Below are 18072 nucleotides of genomic sequence, written 5' to 3' on the forward strand. Positions count from 1 at the left end.
AGATGCAATTATAGATTATTAATACAAAAATTAATTACAGCTGTAATTACATGCAGCTATCTTTTATAAATATAAAAGTAAAACGTAAAAACATGTATTTGCGCAATAAGCGCACTGTATCAAATTATTAATTTAAATGTTATTAGCTAGTAGTTAAAGAATACAGTCAGACTTATATTAAAAAATGTCCTGGCTCTTCCAAGCTTTATAATGGCAGTGAATGGCAGCCTAAAATTTGAAGCCAATAAAAGTGCATCCATCCGTTATTAAAGTGCTCCGTAAGGCTCCCGGGGTTAATAAAGGCCTTCTGAAGCGAATCGATGCGTTTGTGTAAGAAAAATATCCGTATTTAACACGTTATAAAGTAAAATATCTAGCTGCCGCTGGACTGCCTTCCATATTCAACTTATCAAAACGCTTACACTACCTACGTCCAACGTCACCGTGCCAGTTAGTTTTTAGTTGAATACCTAAGACAGTCTGCCAGGAGCTAATTATTTTACTTTATAACATGTTAAATATGGATATTTTCTTACAAAACCCCAATCGATCCACTTCAGAAGGCCTTGGAGTCGTGTGGACTATTTTATAACCTAATGGATGGCTGCACTTTATTGAGCTTCAAATTTTATAAAGCTTAGATTAGCCTGGACATTTTTTAATATAACTCTGATTGTATTCGTTTGAATGATAAATGTCATATACACCCATAGGGTGGCTTGAGGGTGAGTAAATCATGGGGTGATTTTCCTTTTTGGGTGAAAAACTATCCCTTTAATGTAGTGCAATATGTAGGCCTATCTGCCAAATAAAACACTAATCGAGCACTATATAAAATAACACACATTTTGCATAAACATCATATTAAATTATATTTCTAGAATAAATTGAATAGATTATGCTTTCATTTAAATATTTGCAATTAGTTTTAAAAAGATGTCATTCATGTTTGAGCTGAGTTTTCGTTGCATTTACACAATTTTGATCAGAAGGTGCCGCTAAACTGGTGTTTATAGCGCTTCGAGTTATTGGTTCAGTTAGTTCAGAAATTTCAAAAAGCTTTATTTCTAGCATCACTAAAGTGTAGTGACATTTTTTTTATAGACTACCTTGCGTTTACTGTATCATAACGAGTGCCGTTATTTCAAGTGTGTTTATGTTTGGTTGGTTGGTGATTTGATTTTTGTACAGAGCTTTGTGCGGAACGACATTTCCGTTCTAACCCGGAAACGCTTCACACTCCACACAGAAGCCTCCGGTTAGCTTAGCCTCGTTGCTTTATTTTTGTTTATCAAGTATAAGAATACCATATTACGTAATATTTGCATGTTGTTCGTGTTTATTCGTTTTAGTCACAGCGCAGCGATACTCATTCTAAAGGTAAATCATACATCTCCTGAATTATTCATTTTAATATCTAAATGTGTTGTTTTGGTGTCATGGATGATACAGTTGTGGCTGTTAGAGATTATAAAACATTTAAATTATAATATTATACACATAACATACAAAAAAGTGATATATTAAAGTGTAACTTAGTTTACATGTAGTAGCGTTAGTGTTTGTTGTAGGGTAACTAGGTCTGTGTTCATATTCTTCTCTGTTTGTTTTCAGCAGTATTCATGATTCATCGGGTTTCTGAGTGTTAATTAGCTGATCATGGAGAAAGGTAAGAACATGAACAGGATATTAACAAAAGATCAACACTAATATTACACTAGTATGTTATAAGACTGAGCTTTTGGATAAATAGATACAGTAAGGCAGACAACGCTCTTGAACGATTACTATAGTAATACAGCTATAGTGCAGGACGGTTTTTTGTTAGCACTTTCATATATTTTATGTGATCCATGGCAGGTTTTTTTTAAAACTGGGCTCTGGGGAGTGACAGCAGGTCTTTGAATAAGTCTTTTTCAGTGGCATCTAAAGTATTGAAAAGCTGACGGATGTGTAGAATAATTACTATCATCACGTTTGTGCGTTCTGTTTAATAATGTGATGTGTTGTAGACGTAAAGGCGGGCGTCCCCTCTGCCGTGGCTTCAGGAGCGTCAGTCGGGCCGATGGTTTCACAGAGCAGGTCTGAGGACGATGAGGCCACTGCTGTGAAGAGAACCGCCACTCAGGCCTTCAGCGGAGGAGCCGGAATGATTCCCAAACGCAGGAGCTCCTCCAGGTGAGGAACGCTCGTCTGCTGCCGTCTGCTTCACTCTGCTACTTTACACTGTAAAAAAAATAAAAACGGAAAATGTACTAGTAATTTTCTGCCAGTACATTATCCAGTAATTTTACGAAAATTTTTGTTAAACCTTAACACTCAAACTACTGCAATGTGTAATTCAAAATACAGGTAAAACACCTGTAAAAAAACAATACGGAAAATCCATTCATATTTATACAGTACATTGTGTCCTATTTTTACAGACTTTTTTTACAGTGTACACATCATTGTAAATAAAAGGTGTCTTGTCATTATATTGTAGATCAATAAAGAGAAAGAAGTTTGATGATGAACTGGTTGAGAGTAGCCTCGCGAAATCCACCACTCGGGTCAAAGGTCAGCCAGTCATTGAGCAAATCAGATGCCCTGGGAGTGACCTCACGTCCAGTGACAAGAAAAAGGTAATGTAGGGGAACTGTGTGGGCCCTATTTTAACAATCTAAGTGCATGGTCTGATGTGCATGGTGCAGGTGCACTCAGGACACATACAAATCCACTTTTGCTAGTTTAACAATGGAAAAAAAAGAGTCATGGGTGTGTTTTGGGCATAACGTGCAATAAAACCAATCAGAGTCTCATCTCCCTTTCCCTCTAAAAGCCAGTTGCGCTCGCACCATGGCGGATTCACTATTTACATGGTGGAATTTGCAAGCGGAAAGATTGAACGCTTCTCCAGAGAGGAATCTTTTATTTTTAATATTTAAAAATGTTTGCCTGCTGCTGTGCGTCCCTTTGTAATAAGCAGAGTGTACGCTCGTTGTGCACCCACCTATAGGCTCATATTACTAACGCACCCTTTAAATAACACAAAAAAGTCTGCACTATTGACTTTAGAGCAGGTTTGTGTTGGTCAATGGCGCAGTCGTTTTCAATTCCTCAAAATAGCAACACTAACAATGCGCCTGAACACAGCTGGTTTAGACCAGACGCCCATGGGGGAACAGATGGCACATTTGCTAAAAACAAAGTGGAGCTGGAAATGAAAATAATAACTGTGTCGAGCTGAAACATGCCGGATGTATGATAGGACCCTATATTTCATTACACAACTGCTGAATTTGATTGTGGTTAATCTAATAATTTTCTGGTCAAGCATCATTAAATTGTAAATGGATTGCATTTATTTTTATATAACTTTATTTTTATATAAATTGTATAATTGATTTATTTGTCTACTGAATTTAAAATGTGTTTGTGTGAGTGAGAGAGAAGAGAGAGGTAAAAACACTTAGTCACTGCCAGTCAGATGTTTGGAATACATTTTTATGTGTTTGAGAAATATAGTAAAAACAGCAATATTGTAAAATATTATTATAAGTTAAATTAATATATTTTAAAATGTATTTATCCCTGTGAATTTTCAGCATCATTACTCCAGTCTTCAGTGTCACATGATCCTTCTAATGTAAAGATTGGCTGCTCAACAAACAAAGCAGTGCAGTTCATCACTTAAACAAGAAAAACAACCTTAACAAGAATTGTTTTTGGACAAACATTTTCTTAATTTGTCTAAAACGGCAGACTGCAGGAACATAATTCCTCTTTCTTAAAATTAAGTCAGTTTTGTCTACAATGTCCATATAATGTCCTAATCACAATCCAAACAACATCAGTTTTTGTTGGGTTCTTGAAAAAACACTTATTTTTCCTATAAATCATTACAGAGAGAAAAAAAGTGTGTGTGTATGTATATGTATATATGTATATGTATGTATGTGTATATATATATATATATATATATATATATATATATATATATATATATATATATATATATATATATTTATTTATTTATTTATTTATTAAAACATATATATTATGATAAAAATCTGTGATGTACTTTCTTAATTTTTGTCAGGAAATGTATTCATCCACAGAGAAAAATCGCTAGTTTAATGTTATAAGAATAATAGCATTTCTGCCTCATTCTACAGTATCTGATACAAAGCCACATCAGATCATAAGAGGAAGTTATTTCTAGCACTGCACTTATGCTATGAAGTGAGCTGGAAGTAAAAACGTCATTAAATGATCTCTTTTGTTGGATAACAGGTTTGTAAACGCATCTCTTTGAAAAGATGTATGGCATGTATTGCTTTTTTCAAATGCAAATGACAAGCCGTTGTGCAAATCCTGCATTGAACTCGCGACAATTGTGAGCTTTAATTCCTCCGTAAAATGTGCAGCACAGAGAGCGAGATTTAAATTTTAACCATTGATCCTAGGAAGGCTGAACAAAATAATAATAATAATAATCATAATAATTCATTACATTTATATAGCGCTTTTCTAGGCACTCAAAGTGCTTTACATGGAAGGGGGAATCTCCTCAACCACCACCAATGTGCAGCACCCACTCCTGCGTCAGGAGCCATATTGCGCCAGAGGAGACCGGGTGATGAAGCCAATCAGGATATGGGGATTATTAGGAGGCCATGATGGACAGGGGCCAGTGGGCAAATTTGGCCAGGATGCCGGGGTTACACCCCTACTCTTTATCGAAGGACATCCTGGGATTTTTAACGACCACAGAGAGTCAGGACCTCGGTTTAACGTCTCATCCGAAAATGGACCTACAATCCGGATGAAAATAACAGCGTTTCATCGGCATTGCAAAATGGCCTCGCCCCCCCTTATTTAATATTCTCAGAGGAGGGGTTTATGTAAATATTGAACCCGCTGATGTCAGCGAGTCTGGAAGAAAAGGCTGTAGTTCCCTACCGGCCGTTTGCTGTAGTCTTTAAAAATGTATTTCTTTAAAAGCAAATATCTCCCTTTGCTTTAAACTTTGAGCGTTGTAACTTTGCAGATGTTGTTCATGCTCAAACAGCAACATTACACACTAGCTAATGTTAGAAAAGTGTTTGATCACCCGTTTAAAGAATTTTTTAGTATCTGATAAAAACACATTTTTATTGAGTGTGCTTTGATACGTTTTTTTGTTCTCTCTGTACGGTAGGGTTTAAAGTCCAGTAGTGCTCTGACGCCTCCTCTTACCATGGTGATCACTCCTTCATCAATGTCCAAACGAATGAAGAAAAACAAGCAGCCGTTACAGATAACCAAAGACTTGGGCCGCTGGAAACCCACGGATGACCTGCTGCTCATCAATGCTGTCCTACAGGTCAGCTTTCAGATTTGAGTGCTTTCAAAAGCTGGATAGTTCAGAGATATGTTGCTGACATTAACCCTTTAAAGGATAGTTCCCACAAAAATTAAAGTTACCCCGTGATTTTCTCACCCTCAAGCCATCCAAATGTATATGACATTTTTCTTCAGACGAACACAATCAGTTATATTAATCCACATGGCTCCGGGTGGTTAATAAAGGCCTTCTGAAGTGAAAGCGATTTACAGCGGGTGAACAAAGAGTAACCCCTGACCTGATGTGTGACGTATTGACGAACACGGAAGTACAGAGGATAGAGCAAAACAGAACACCGGTCACAAATAAGAAGTCTAAAATGAGAATTTTAAAGGAGAAATGTCGGAGGAGCTTGAGATTGTTATCCAGCACTATTTGTTTGAACCGCAAGAGGCGTCAAGCTTACGTTACTCCTATGTCCTACATCGCGTCAGGGGTTACTTTTTTGGTGCAAGTCGACTTGCGCAGGCCGTCTTCATTCATTTTAGTTTATTAAGTTTGAAATTTGGATACTTTTCTTACAAAAATGTATTGCTTTGCTTCAGAAGGCCTTTATTAACCCTCTGCAGTCTTATGGATTACTTTTATGATGGATAGATTTTTGGAAATCTGGACCCCATTCACTGCCATTATAAAGCTTGGAAGAGCCAGGACATTTTATTATAATGCTGATTGTGTTTGGCTAAAAGAAGAATGTGGCTTGAGGGTGAGTAAATCATGGGGTAATTTTCATTTTTGTGTGAACTATCCCTTGAACTGAAGTACATGTACGTTTATATTCAGACTACAGATCTCACGTCAGTTCATCTGGGTGTGAAATTCAGCTGTCGCTTCACACTGCGGGAGATTCAGGAGCGCTGGTACGCTCTGCTGTATGACCCTGTCATATCAAAGTGAGTTTTTGACCAAAGCATTATTCTTATATAGCTATAGGCCCTGTATCAAACAATAAAGGAGGAGTTCATCAAAAAAAAAGTTATTTCAACTATCATCAACCTCGTGTTGTTCTGAAACCTAATGACTTGTTGAAAACACAAAAGGACATAACTTCAATAATATTTTCCACATTAGTTTTATAATAGTATCAGAAAAGTTATACCTGTTGTCAGACATATGGAATTATTTGAAGCTATCCAAAGTTATTGCATGTGAAACAGAAAACTGCAGAGTATATTTCTTTAAACTATTGCATTGGCTAATTCATAGTTTTCAGTCATTTGACTGGCTCTGATACATAGAACTGTTGCACAGGCCTGCGAGTTTATGTTCCAAGCCACAAATATTTAATGACCTCTCAAAAGAAAAAAAAGAACTATGTGAACAAAATGCAAGTTTCCATATACGGCACCTCTTGCAGTATTTCAATCACTAAAACAGCAGGACATTCCAAAACGCTAATGAGAAAAACTCTCAAAAATAAAGTGTCTCAACGCACTAAAACAGTGATGTTAAAAGAATAAGTTCAGTATACACCTTATTGATGATGCTTACTATATTCTAGCAATCAGATGATGAATATGAACATATCTCTTTACGAGAAAATGCACATTGCGTTTATATTCTGGATTTGAATATTATATATAATTTACGCTGAACAAAATTATAAATGGAACACTTTTGTTTTTGCCCCTGTAGTCAGCATGCCAATTGCATGCTCCCTCAAAACTTGCGACATCTGTGGCGCATTGTGCTGCATGATAAAACTGGACAATTCAGAGTGGCCTTTTATTGTGGCCAGCCTTAGACACACCTTTGCAATAATAATGCTGTCTTATCAGCATCTTGATATGCCACACCTGTGAGGTGGATGGATTATCTCGGCAAAGGAGAAGTGCTCACTAAAGCTGGGCATACACTGTGCGATTTCTATACAATTTCAGCAAGGTTACCTACTCACACTGTACGAGTAGATCGCATGCGATGTAAAGCCAAAGCTCACGATTGATGTGCTCTCACTGTGTGGTTCGACCGTCGAGCGCGTCTTGACTGCTCACACTGTATGGGTGAAAAATGCGCATTAAAACCCCTGTGGCGATACGGCCTATCAAATGCATCAGCTATTGATATCAAGAGGATTTAGAATTTATGTATAAAATTATTATTATTATTATTAGAGTAGGCCTACTTTTATTATTAAATTGATATTACATTAATTTGCCCCCCTCCCCCCAACAATTTCATAATGCATAATCGACCCACTGCATAATAAAATTATAGATAGATTACTCCTCACTATTTAAACACATTTAGCCCGATTAAACAAGGAATTATAGGTCTATAATTATATGATTATGTCAGAACACTGCAATAATGTCCGTCTCAATGAAAAGTAAGAGCAGATTTATCTAAAAACAACTTGTTTAACACCAAATGGGCCTACTTCTCTTCTATTTTTTTTTCTCACAATATGGACCAAAATAGAAATATTAAGAAAATAAATTAAGGCAGTAGGCTACGTTATCAGCATGTTGAATTACATTTATCTCTCGTTGTCTGAGAATATGCGCCGAAAGTTTGTCAGATTTTACTTTCACCCTCTGTAGTGAATAATTCACTGGGTTTGAGACTGCGTTTAAACTGCGCATTGCGTGATATCCACTGACTCGCGTTAAAATGGGAAAAGGAAAAAAAAGTAGAAAAAAAGACATGACATTGTGTCAAGATCGACAATGGTTCCCACTTTCTGTCATAATAAGATTAAGTAGGTCTAGGCTAAATATTAATTAACTATTAAATGAGGCACTTAAAAGAGGCGCTATATACAACACAAACTGGAGGCACAACAGTTTACTTAATTTCTGCTATTTGATAGCTGCCTACATAATTAAAGATCTCCCTCTTTTCGTTTTCTTCCTTGCTGCTTTTAAAAATTAAATGGTTGAACTTCTGCTTTCGCGAGGGCACAGTGAGGGGAAATAGGTCAATCAGTTCGTGGCTTTGCTTCAGCTGTGCGATAACCTCACGAGGGGCGAGAAGAATTTCTGACATGCCAGAAATTCATCCGACCATCCGATTCCCGATCGGGAGAGGTTTGTCGCCTCTCGTTTCCCCCTGTACACTGCACGAACACGTCTCGACAAACAACGCACGATAAACCTGAAAATCGTCCCGACCCAAAAAAGAGTCGCCCGAATCAGAATTCGGCTCGAAATTGGATGAAAATCGCACAGTGTATGCCCAGCTTAACACAGATTTAGACAGATTTGTTTACAATATTTGAGAGAAACAGGCCTTTTGTCTACATAGAAAAAGTTTTAGAGCTTTGAGTTCAGCTCATGAAAAATAGGGGGGAAAACAAGTGTTGTGTTTATAATTTTATGTATATGCAATGTTGTTGTATGATATAAAAATCATACAAAACAGTAAAAAAAAAAAAAATGCGATAATGTTTAACAATTACCGTTTCAAATGAGAGACAGACAGTGTAGGTGGTTAAGTAATATTAAAACCCTGGATGTATACAGTCATTAGATCCTACACAGATGAATTTCCCCACCAGTCTTTGCTGCTTTGCATGTAAAACAGTCCTCAGGTTTTGTACTCTGGAAGTGTTTGGAATGATATGAGGGTTAGTAAATAATGACAGTTTTTGTTTGTATTTGTTTTTTTCATGAGGAATGTCCGTTTTGTAAGGGTTTTGTCTGTTCCTCAGGTTGGCGTGGCAGGCCATGAGACAGCTTCATCCAGAGGCGATCGCTGCTATTCAGAGCAAAGCTCTCTTCAGCCAGGTGGAGGAAGCCCTGCTCGCCAAGATCACCTCTGTGAGCAAATAGCATCAGCATTTTAATCACACGCATTTAATATAGCAATGAATGCTTTCTAAATTTAATTATAGTTTTAAATTAATCTCTTCTGTTCTGTTAACTTCATACTTAATTGTTTCTTGCCTCATGCTTGTGAGTAGAGCAGTCAGCCTAAGCTGGAGGTGTTTCAGGATTTGCTGAACAAGCACCCAAATGTGTTTTACCCTTCACGCACTGCTAAGAATCTGCTGGTGCACTGGCAGCTGCTGAAGCAGTATTATTTACTGGAGGATCAGAGCGGTGAGATGCTGTCATATGTCACTGCAGTCTAATGACCCTGCTTGTGCTGATCGCTGTCATTTATTTTCCTCTCATTTGTTTATAGTTCAACCTCTGCCTAAAGGAGAGCAAGTGCTGAACTTCTCTGATGCAGAGCAGGTGGTTGATGATGCCAAACTCAAGTAAGTAAACCATTTTCACTGCACCATCATGTGTTATGAGTTCACTGACAAATACTTCATGTTCACTTATTCCTCCACTGTGCAAATTAACTTTTAAAAATGAAGCGAAGTTTGACATTTTTAGATGTCATGCTGCAGCACACTGTAAAAAATGTCACATCAGCCACTAGAAAGCTGTGAGAGAGCACTTTTTTTTGTTGGCAGCGTCAAGAGAATTGTTTGTTGCAGCGCTAATCTTCACAAATGAGCAACGTGAATTTTGAAGCTGAAATACAGTCAGCAGAAGTAAAAAGCTGAACAAGCAATTGGCTATAAACTAATTGCTATACGGTCACATGACTTCAACGACACCTCACTAAGCTTCCGACAACACTTTATTTTAAACTTTTCCCTTAAAGGGTTATAATAGTTGGTAAGAGTACGATTTTTAAAAACAATGAGGATGTAAAGGTGGACTTGTGTGTAGCTGACTTTACCAGTCTGGTTTAATTTTTTTGAAGACAAGCAAAAGCTTTAAAAACAAATCACAAAGGGTGTATTCCTTATGTGTTTTATTTGGTAGACTAAAATGTGAACATATATTGAGCTTGTGTTCACCACAGACCTTAATTTAGGCATTTAACCAAAAACCCATTTTAAAAACCCATTGGCTTCAGAATGATGGAACTGGAAGTGCTAAAATGCAAGATTTTGGCCGGCAAAAAATGTCATCCCAGCAAGACTCTATATTCCTGGTTCATAATGTGTTGCATTATTGGCTACCTTGCAGTCTTTTGTGATTTATCATTTGTGACTCTGTTTATGATCATTTGTCATATTTATCAGGGACAGCAGAGATGAAGTCCTGGAGCATGGTGAGTTATTTCATTCAGCCTTTGTGTTTCAGTGTAGTTATTTTAATGTAATGCTCTCTCCTGTGGGTGTCTCTGACATGTTGTGTTGCGTTTCCTGTAGAGCTTATGATCGCAGACAGACATCAGAAGCGGGAGATCAGACAGCTGGAGCAGGAACTCCCTCGTTGGCAGGTCTTAGTGGACAGTATCACAGGTCAGTTTTGTGACGTTGTCTTCAGTATGATTATGAGATGAATGTGATCACTTGCGTAATTGTTTGATTAATTATTTCAGGCATGAATTCACCAGACTTTGATAATCAGACGCTGGCAGCTTTACGTGGACGAATGGTCAGATATCTGATGAGATCTAGAGAGGTCAGTGACCATTTGCTATACACAGGAATATTGTGCTCTGACATTATAAGTGTGTATGAATTTGAGATGTTAATGTAGAAAAATGAGAACTTAAAACTCATGATTGATCGTCGATCAATTAATCGATTAATCGTTAGCCTGCAATATGCGTCTACTGCAGTGTCTAATAGCTGACAGCGTGACAGGGTGTGCAAATGCTGTACACATTGTAACTTACATCTAGGGCTGGGTGAAAGTTATCACTATAATTTTACATATCAGTCGATATCGATAAATATCACGACAAATGTAAAATCTTTATTTCTTTACTGTTTAAAGGCATATTTTTGCTCCTGAGTGAAAGATGTAGAAAACAGACAGTTAACTGTGGTTTTAAACTATCCTTTATTGTCAAGACGTGACAAACGCTTCCCAAACAGGTGAACAAGTTATTAAATCTAAGGTAGATTTATTTATAAAAAAATATTAATTGTGGTCAGCATGTTTTTACTCTACACTGTGTATCAATAATATCATTACTTAATCGTGTAAGTAGTAAAACACTAAAAATGCAAACGGGAAAGAAAGAAAAAAGGTCCCCTGTGCATCTCTCTCTCACACACACACACACACACCCACACACACATTCACACGCGCGCTACACACACACCTCACCGACAGTGGGCTGGCCGCGAGAGGAGGGAGAGAGCAAAGTTCAGTATTTGTGGATCTCCAGTAAGGGCTGTCTAGTCTATTTTATTTATTTTAAACATCAGATGACATTATTTCTCTTGATACAGGCGATGCTGAGTCATTAATACATCACCAAAGACAAACCATTATGAGAGCGATCATGTACAAGTCCGATGTTTTAGTGATTATAGTTAGGTAGCGTTAGCTTGATGTAAGTCACCCACCGCAACTAACAAGGTGATAAGCCTGTGTGTGAATGTAGTTAATGTAGATTTACCTCTGTGTTGGGCTCAATGTTATATGGAAGAACTTAGAAGAAGCACGATCATTTGATAATTAAATTCCGTGTGGTGAAACCTAGAATAAGCAGTCCACGTAGACTCTCCAAACCACTGAAGTTGAGCGAACTAACTTGTCAACGATATCTGTGTCCTCCGAGCTGGTCGTGATCTCTGAGTTTTCTTCACTATCACTTATTTTTCTCACTCCACTTCACTCCGATTCTCCAAGCCTGTCAGTAACTGACTGTAAACAACAGCGCGTGCAGCAGCCAGAAGCCCGGTCTGCAATACTCATGCGCAGCATTACGCATAACGCGTAAGCATTATATCGAGAATTTATCGAACTGTTGTTATCGTTTTATCAAGGAAAATTATAATGTGATAATTATCGTTATCGTTTTATTGGCCAGCTCAATGTTGTTATTAATTCTCTGGCGAATTCAAGTTTTCTCTCTGGATCTGTAGCTCTGTTTCCACGAGTAAACCTGTTCTGAGCTCGTGCTCGTGCGCGTTATTGATCCGCATTGACAAATGGTCTGTGTTGTGCAGCTCAAAAAGGTAGCTTTTCGTTCTGCATTTTCACTTGCTGATTGATGTTTCTCAGATGCAACAGAAATGGCAGCTCTTATTAGTTGGGCAATGTGGTGGCGGCAGCACCAGTGCAACCTACATGCATACAACCTACATACATGCCAGTGTGTTTAAAGTGTGAATGTATGTAGTGTAAGTGTAAATACGTTTTATTGGCATCATATATATATCATTGTTTTTGGGGACATTTTCCTCTTTAAATCTTTATTGTATAAAGCACTATATAAATAAAGGTGACTTAACTTGACAAAGACAAGCCGCATATATACAGGGGCCTCAAAAAGTATTTTTACACCAAAAAAATCATCATCTCTAAAATGTCTAAAAGTCACTGCATTAGAGAACAAATTATTGGTTATACTTTGTTCTACAGTATGTGCACTTGTTGTGGTTCGGAGTAAGTTTGGAGTAATGTAAAGTAACTGCAGAAGTTTAGGGCTCGGGTTAGGTTGTGGTTTAGTATGTAGTGTTGGGATTACTATAGTAAAGTAAATAGTATGTACATGCAGAACAGGACTGTAAAATAAAGCAAAATATCTTCTATTGAATCTATTGCTGTACAAGCTTTTCTCAAAACTAACTTGTGTTTGTGCTATCTTATTATTCAAAGTGACTCGTTTATTTAGTAACATAATGCAATGTTTTTATTGCACAGTTGCACCCACAAATGACCAGTAACAAACTCTTGACATGTTTCAGATCACACTGGGTCGTGCTACTAAAGACAAGCAGATAGACGTCGATCTATCTTTGGAGGGACCTGCATGGAAGATCTCCAGAAAACAAGGTTGGATAGTTCAATAGCATTATTTATGACTGCCATAATTGAACTGCACAGTGCTTTCATTTGTCTAGATGTGTTCAGTCCTGCTTCTGGATGTTAAATAATATACTAAAAGTAGCTATGCACCACTAAAATTACACAACTTATACACTAAACTTTAATAAAAACACCTTTGTTACTTTTTTAAAAGAGAGGAATTATGTGATTGATTGGCTAGTGACTTAGTGACTTTAGCACACATTGAACAGTGGACTTTCTTCAAGCGTCCAAGTCTGTCACATTGCAGCTGGCTACCCATTATAGCATCCCGTTTAGGTTTTCTGCTGTTACACCAAAGGTTTCTGTAGCCTTGTAAATGACCAGTCATGTTTGTTAATCAATTTTCTCCTAAGCCTGTTCAAATAAAGCATGGCTATCCAGCAGTACTTTGTGTTTACAGTTTTGAAGGATGCTTATTGGACCGATGAATTTAGACGTGATAATAAGTGACTAAGAATTAATTTATGTAAAGTTTATCACCTTATGATTACTGAATGGTCATAATGTCATGAGCCTGACTCAAAACAATAGTGAAGAATAAAGATTATCAGTATGATAGGTTTTATAGTTAGGGGTTTCCTCCTTTATATCTCATCTGAAAGGTTATCAGTTAGTTATTATTAACAGTAAGGAAAATGTCACTACATTGCTTTAGTAACACTTTATTTCAATGGTCCACTATATACATTCTACTAGCTATTGTCATTTTTCAACTACATTTCAACTTGTTCTACTGCCCTTGACTAAAGTGTACTACAGTCTATTAATACTCTGACAGTAAGTTGACATGTAGTTAGTTGTAAAGTTATATTACCTTTACTCACAGTTATTAGAGTGTCTAAAGTAGACCATTGAAATAAAGTGTAAGCCATCCTTCCCATAGCTTTTTTTCCCTTCGTTTCATGTCAGCTGTGAGTTTAAATTGAAATCATTTCAGCCAGTGTTTAATGTCACAAGCTATGTTTCCATCCACCTATTTTTATGCGCTACTTTGGACATCACAAAATAATGCAGGATGAATTATATGGCAAGATGCAAATAAATTCTAAAAATGTGCATTAAAAAAATGTATCCGCACATAAACTACAATGGAAACACATTTAGAGAATAAATTCCTTGATCCGCATAAAAAAATCATGGGACAAACCAGTGGGCCAATCTTTTTGCACAGGGTCTGAAAGGCTGTTTTGGTTGTTCTGAAATGCCAAAAGTGTTTCAGTACAATTACCTTCCAGAACAGCAGGCATCTTCCTCCGAAATGTGCTTAATATTATGAAAGACGCAAGTAATTTATTATATATGAAAATTATTATATGCAGTGGCTTCTCCTACTTTTCTCAGTGATATGTAGTGGCTGTTTATCAGGAAGTGACAATTTTGTTCTCTTCAGCTGACTGGATAGAAACACTGCTTTATTCGCAAATGTTTGGTGAGATATTCCCATTTCGTGCAAAAGTTAAATTCACACCTTTGGATGGAAACTACAGCTACAGCCGATTCATGTCGTTTTACGCATTTTGATGTTCTGAATTATTATTACCAGGACTTTTTTTGTGTGGCATTGATTTAGGTAAACACCATAATAAATGAAATGTTTGTTTTCTAACACCAGGGATCATTAAACTGAAAAACAACGGAGATTTCTTCATCGCTAATGAAGGCCGGAGACCCATTTACATCGATGGACGACCAGTTTTATCTGGAAACAAGTGGAAACTCAATAACAACTCTGTGATGGAGGTATGGAGGGACACGCATGCATTTGAGTTGCAAAGATTTGTCATTTACACTGCACATTTTGTAAATGTTATATAAATGACTTTTGCATCAGGTTTTAGGTGTTTATAATAAAATAAACAGAAGCATCATTAAAAGGATTTATAATTTGTTTAAAAACACACTTGTGTCTTTGTAAGCAGCAGTAATATTTGGGAGAGGAAAAAAACCTTTGAAACAACATAAGTTTGACCACTTGTTTTATTCATATCCATCACGCATTGTGTTGGTCACAATAACGTTTACTTTATTCTTCTCCCGGTTGACCGGCCTCTCACTTTCATGTCTTCAGGGAGAAGTGGACAAATGTATGTGTTGTGAATCCGACAGGCTCTGACGTTGGGTTTACACAAACATGGCGGCAGTTGTTAGAACTTACTGGTCAGCTAACATGATCATTTTATAAGCATTTAATTTACTGATGTACATTTGAGAATCTGAGCTGTTGATAGCAGACTAATGCTGTTATTAATGCAGTGAGTTATGAGAGAGAGAGAGAGAGAGAGAGAGAGAGAGAGAGAGAGAGAGAGAGAGAGAGAGAATGTGAATTACCTCAGTCTGTGCGTTTCTCTCAACAGTGGTCCGCAGTAGCATCTACTAATATGAAACTGTAAGAATAGTGCCGTTATTATCTCGCTTGTGATAAATGTCTTTTTTTCTAAATGACTGATTTTGTAATGTAATTTCCAGAAATGTGCTCTTAACCCAGTTTTTGGCACTTGTGTGAGATGATAATTGTTAAACCAACCATCTCCATTGACTTTCTATTACATGAAGCGGCCACCTTATCATTTCTGACTTATTACAAAAAACGAACAATGTCTAAAAGCTGATAAGTGACAAGGTGTACAGCAAACAAGCTAAAAAAAAAACAGAACCAAAAACACAGAAATTTTAATAGGCTGTTGACCCAAAATCGAGTGTTTAAAGACACAAAAGTGGATACAGGCAATTGAAAAAGCAAGTGAAAAATATAAAACTGTTTGACCAAATATATTTGACTAAATATTTACTGCACATATATAGGCATACTGTGTCAGAATCCCAAAATGTACTCATCCTTCCCGCTGAAGCTTTACATCTTATTGCCTGTATCCACTTTTGTCTCCTTAAACACTTGTTTTTTGGGGGGGTCAACAGCTTATAAAAAATGCTTGTGTTAGTTATGTGTGCTTGTTTGCTGTACACCTTGTCACATATCGACTTCTAGACATTGTTCTGTTTTTTGTTATAAGTAAGAAATGACAAGCCGACCCTTTTAAGCAATACAAAGTCAATGGAGCGTGTTGGATTGTTTCTTCCCTGTGTGGGCGTGGCCTAAATGCCCTCTCGCTCTATTGCACAAAAAAACCCTGATATTTTGTCGATTTTGCCTTGTTTTCAGCAATCGTGGAAACACTGGAGGGATTTATAGCTCTGCCTTAATCTGGTTAAGATTTGTATATAACTGTTGAAATGCCATTCCTGGAAGATTAATGCGACTGACTCTAAAAATAAAAGTATAATTTTTGTATTTTTATTTTTGAAAGGGGACAATGCACATTAATTAACATGAGTATTCAAGTCCATCATGTAAATGTGCCAGATTTAGCCATATAGGCTATTTTTCACAACCTAATACTGCTATTCCACAATAAACATGCTCAATAAAGCACATCTGTGTTTTTATCCAGATTGCAGGTCTTCGCTTTGTGTTCCTGATCAATCAGGAGTTGATCTCTCTCATTAAAGCTGAAGCTGCCAAGATGAACCAGCCGTGACGATTCAGACGTTCGGTCCTATCTTCATCTCTGTGTAGAGTCATAAACAGAAGACCTTCAGCACAAGATTATACAGGCTCTCATCGCAGCCGCTGAGCCTGGATCTGGAGTTCAGATCGGAGGGAAATCTTATGGAGATTTTATATGCCTGTTATTTAAGGCACATTTGGACAGAAAGAACTGACTGTTTGAGCACATTGACCCAATGTGTGTGTGTGTGTGTGTGTGATAGAATTGCTGTTATTTGTATAAGTGAACCTTTTTCAATTTAGTGTTTTGACTTGTACATTTTTGTTTGTTTATAATTAAAAACTCAGTAACCTTGTATTGTCTAATCAAAGACGGTATGCTAATATTCTGCCAAGACAGAACTAGTGTGTATATAATCCTGAAGGTCGATTAAAACAGGAAAGTGCTTTAGTGATGCATCTGTGTGTGAGTACTGGTTTGTGCGTGTCACTTTGGACCTTCACATGAACCGTTGCAGGCCCAGCGTGGACACAAGTAACCTGCGATATAAAAGTACATTTAAAATAAAGGTGCCGATCTAATTATAAATGCACTTAGTGAATACTACAGCTCAAATGATTTAAACAATTAAAGTTTTTAGCATGTTTGAAAGAACATGACATGTAATGTGTTCCTGTGATGCAAAGCTGGAGTTCCAGCATCTGTGTCAAAAACAATCCTTCAAAAATCATCTGATGGGAAAACGGTTTTTAAACATGTATAATAATCAGAAATGTTTCCTGAGCAGCAAATTCTGAAGAATAATGCGACATTGAAAACTGGAGTAATAATGAGAAAAAATCAGGTATACAAAATTTTAATATACACAGCCCGGCGGCCTAGGGCCAATAAAAGTTGCTGTTTGCATTTGATAAATTGGTAAATGCTAAAGAGTCTATGATTGGATCATTATTGCAGTTATATGTTTGCAACAGTTCTTCTAACCCTCATTGATGGAGTGTGTAGCTTTTCGTTTCTTAAACAACCATGTAGGGACACACATCATGGCCATATTCCAGGAGGAAAATATCAAGATTCATCAGCTCAGACAAGGAAAGAATGGTCCTCTTGATGAAAATAAATGCTGTGATGTCAAGAGGTGCGTCAATCTTTGGTCCAGATCTTGTATTGCCAATGCAAGAGTCCAGCACTGTGTCAAGTCTCCTCCAGAACATCTCAAAGACTTACTATGAATGTAAGGTCTGGACTCAGAGGTAAAAAATTATTCTTTATGCTCCTCTCAAAATAACAAAACAATCCTATTATTCTTTTCTTATTTTATTGTTCTTAATTGTGAATGCAAATCTGCTTTAGTCTCTCACTGTACACAAAGATTTTAAGACTATGGAATGTTCTAGAAAATTAAAGAACATGATTA

At 37.0% G+C, this 18072-nt stretch overlaps 1 protein-coding gene across 2 annotated transcripts; it reads left to right on the forward strand.

Moving 5' to 3' along the window:
* The first annotated feature begins 1111 nt into the window (after positions 1-1111).
* Positions 1112-17111, forward strand: mcrs1 (microspherule protein 1). Of its 2 annotated transcripts, XM_067432006.1 has the most exons (15): positions 1122-1380; positions 1615-1669; positions 2013-2178; positions 2486-2624; positions 5183-5347; positions 6152-6261; positions 9021-9129; positions 9273-9411; positions 9497-9572; positions 10398-10426; positions 10527-10619; positions 10700-10782; positions 13026-13113; positions 14762-14889; positions 16599-17111. In XM_067432006.1, exons 2-15 carry the CDS (start codon positions 1660-1662, stop codon positions 16683-16685), a joined length of 1422 nt encoding a protein of 473 aa, XP_067288107.1. In that variant the 5' UTR covers positions 1122-1380; positions 1615-1659; the 3' UTR covers positions 16686-17111. The 2 variants fall into 2 exon arrangements, 1 of the variants encoding a protein (XP_067288107.1); XR_010900777.1 differs by lacking the exons at positions 14762-14889; positions 16599-17111 and having other exon boundaries at positions 1112-1380; positions 1618-1669; positions 10398-10619.
* Positions 17112-18072: the final 961 nt, after the last annotated feature.

This window comes from Pseudorasbora parva, chromosome 22 (assembly GCF_024679245.1).
Source record: "Pseudorasbora parva isolate DD20220531a chromosome 22, ASM2467924v1, whole genome shotgun sequence".
NCBI lineage: Eukaryota > Metazoa > Chordata > Actinopteri > Cypriniformes > Gobionidae > Pseudorasbora > Pseudorasbora parva.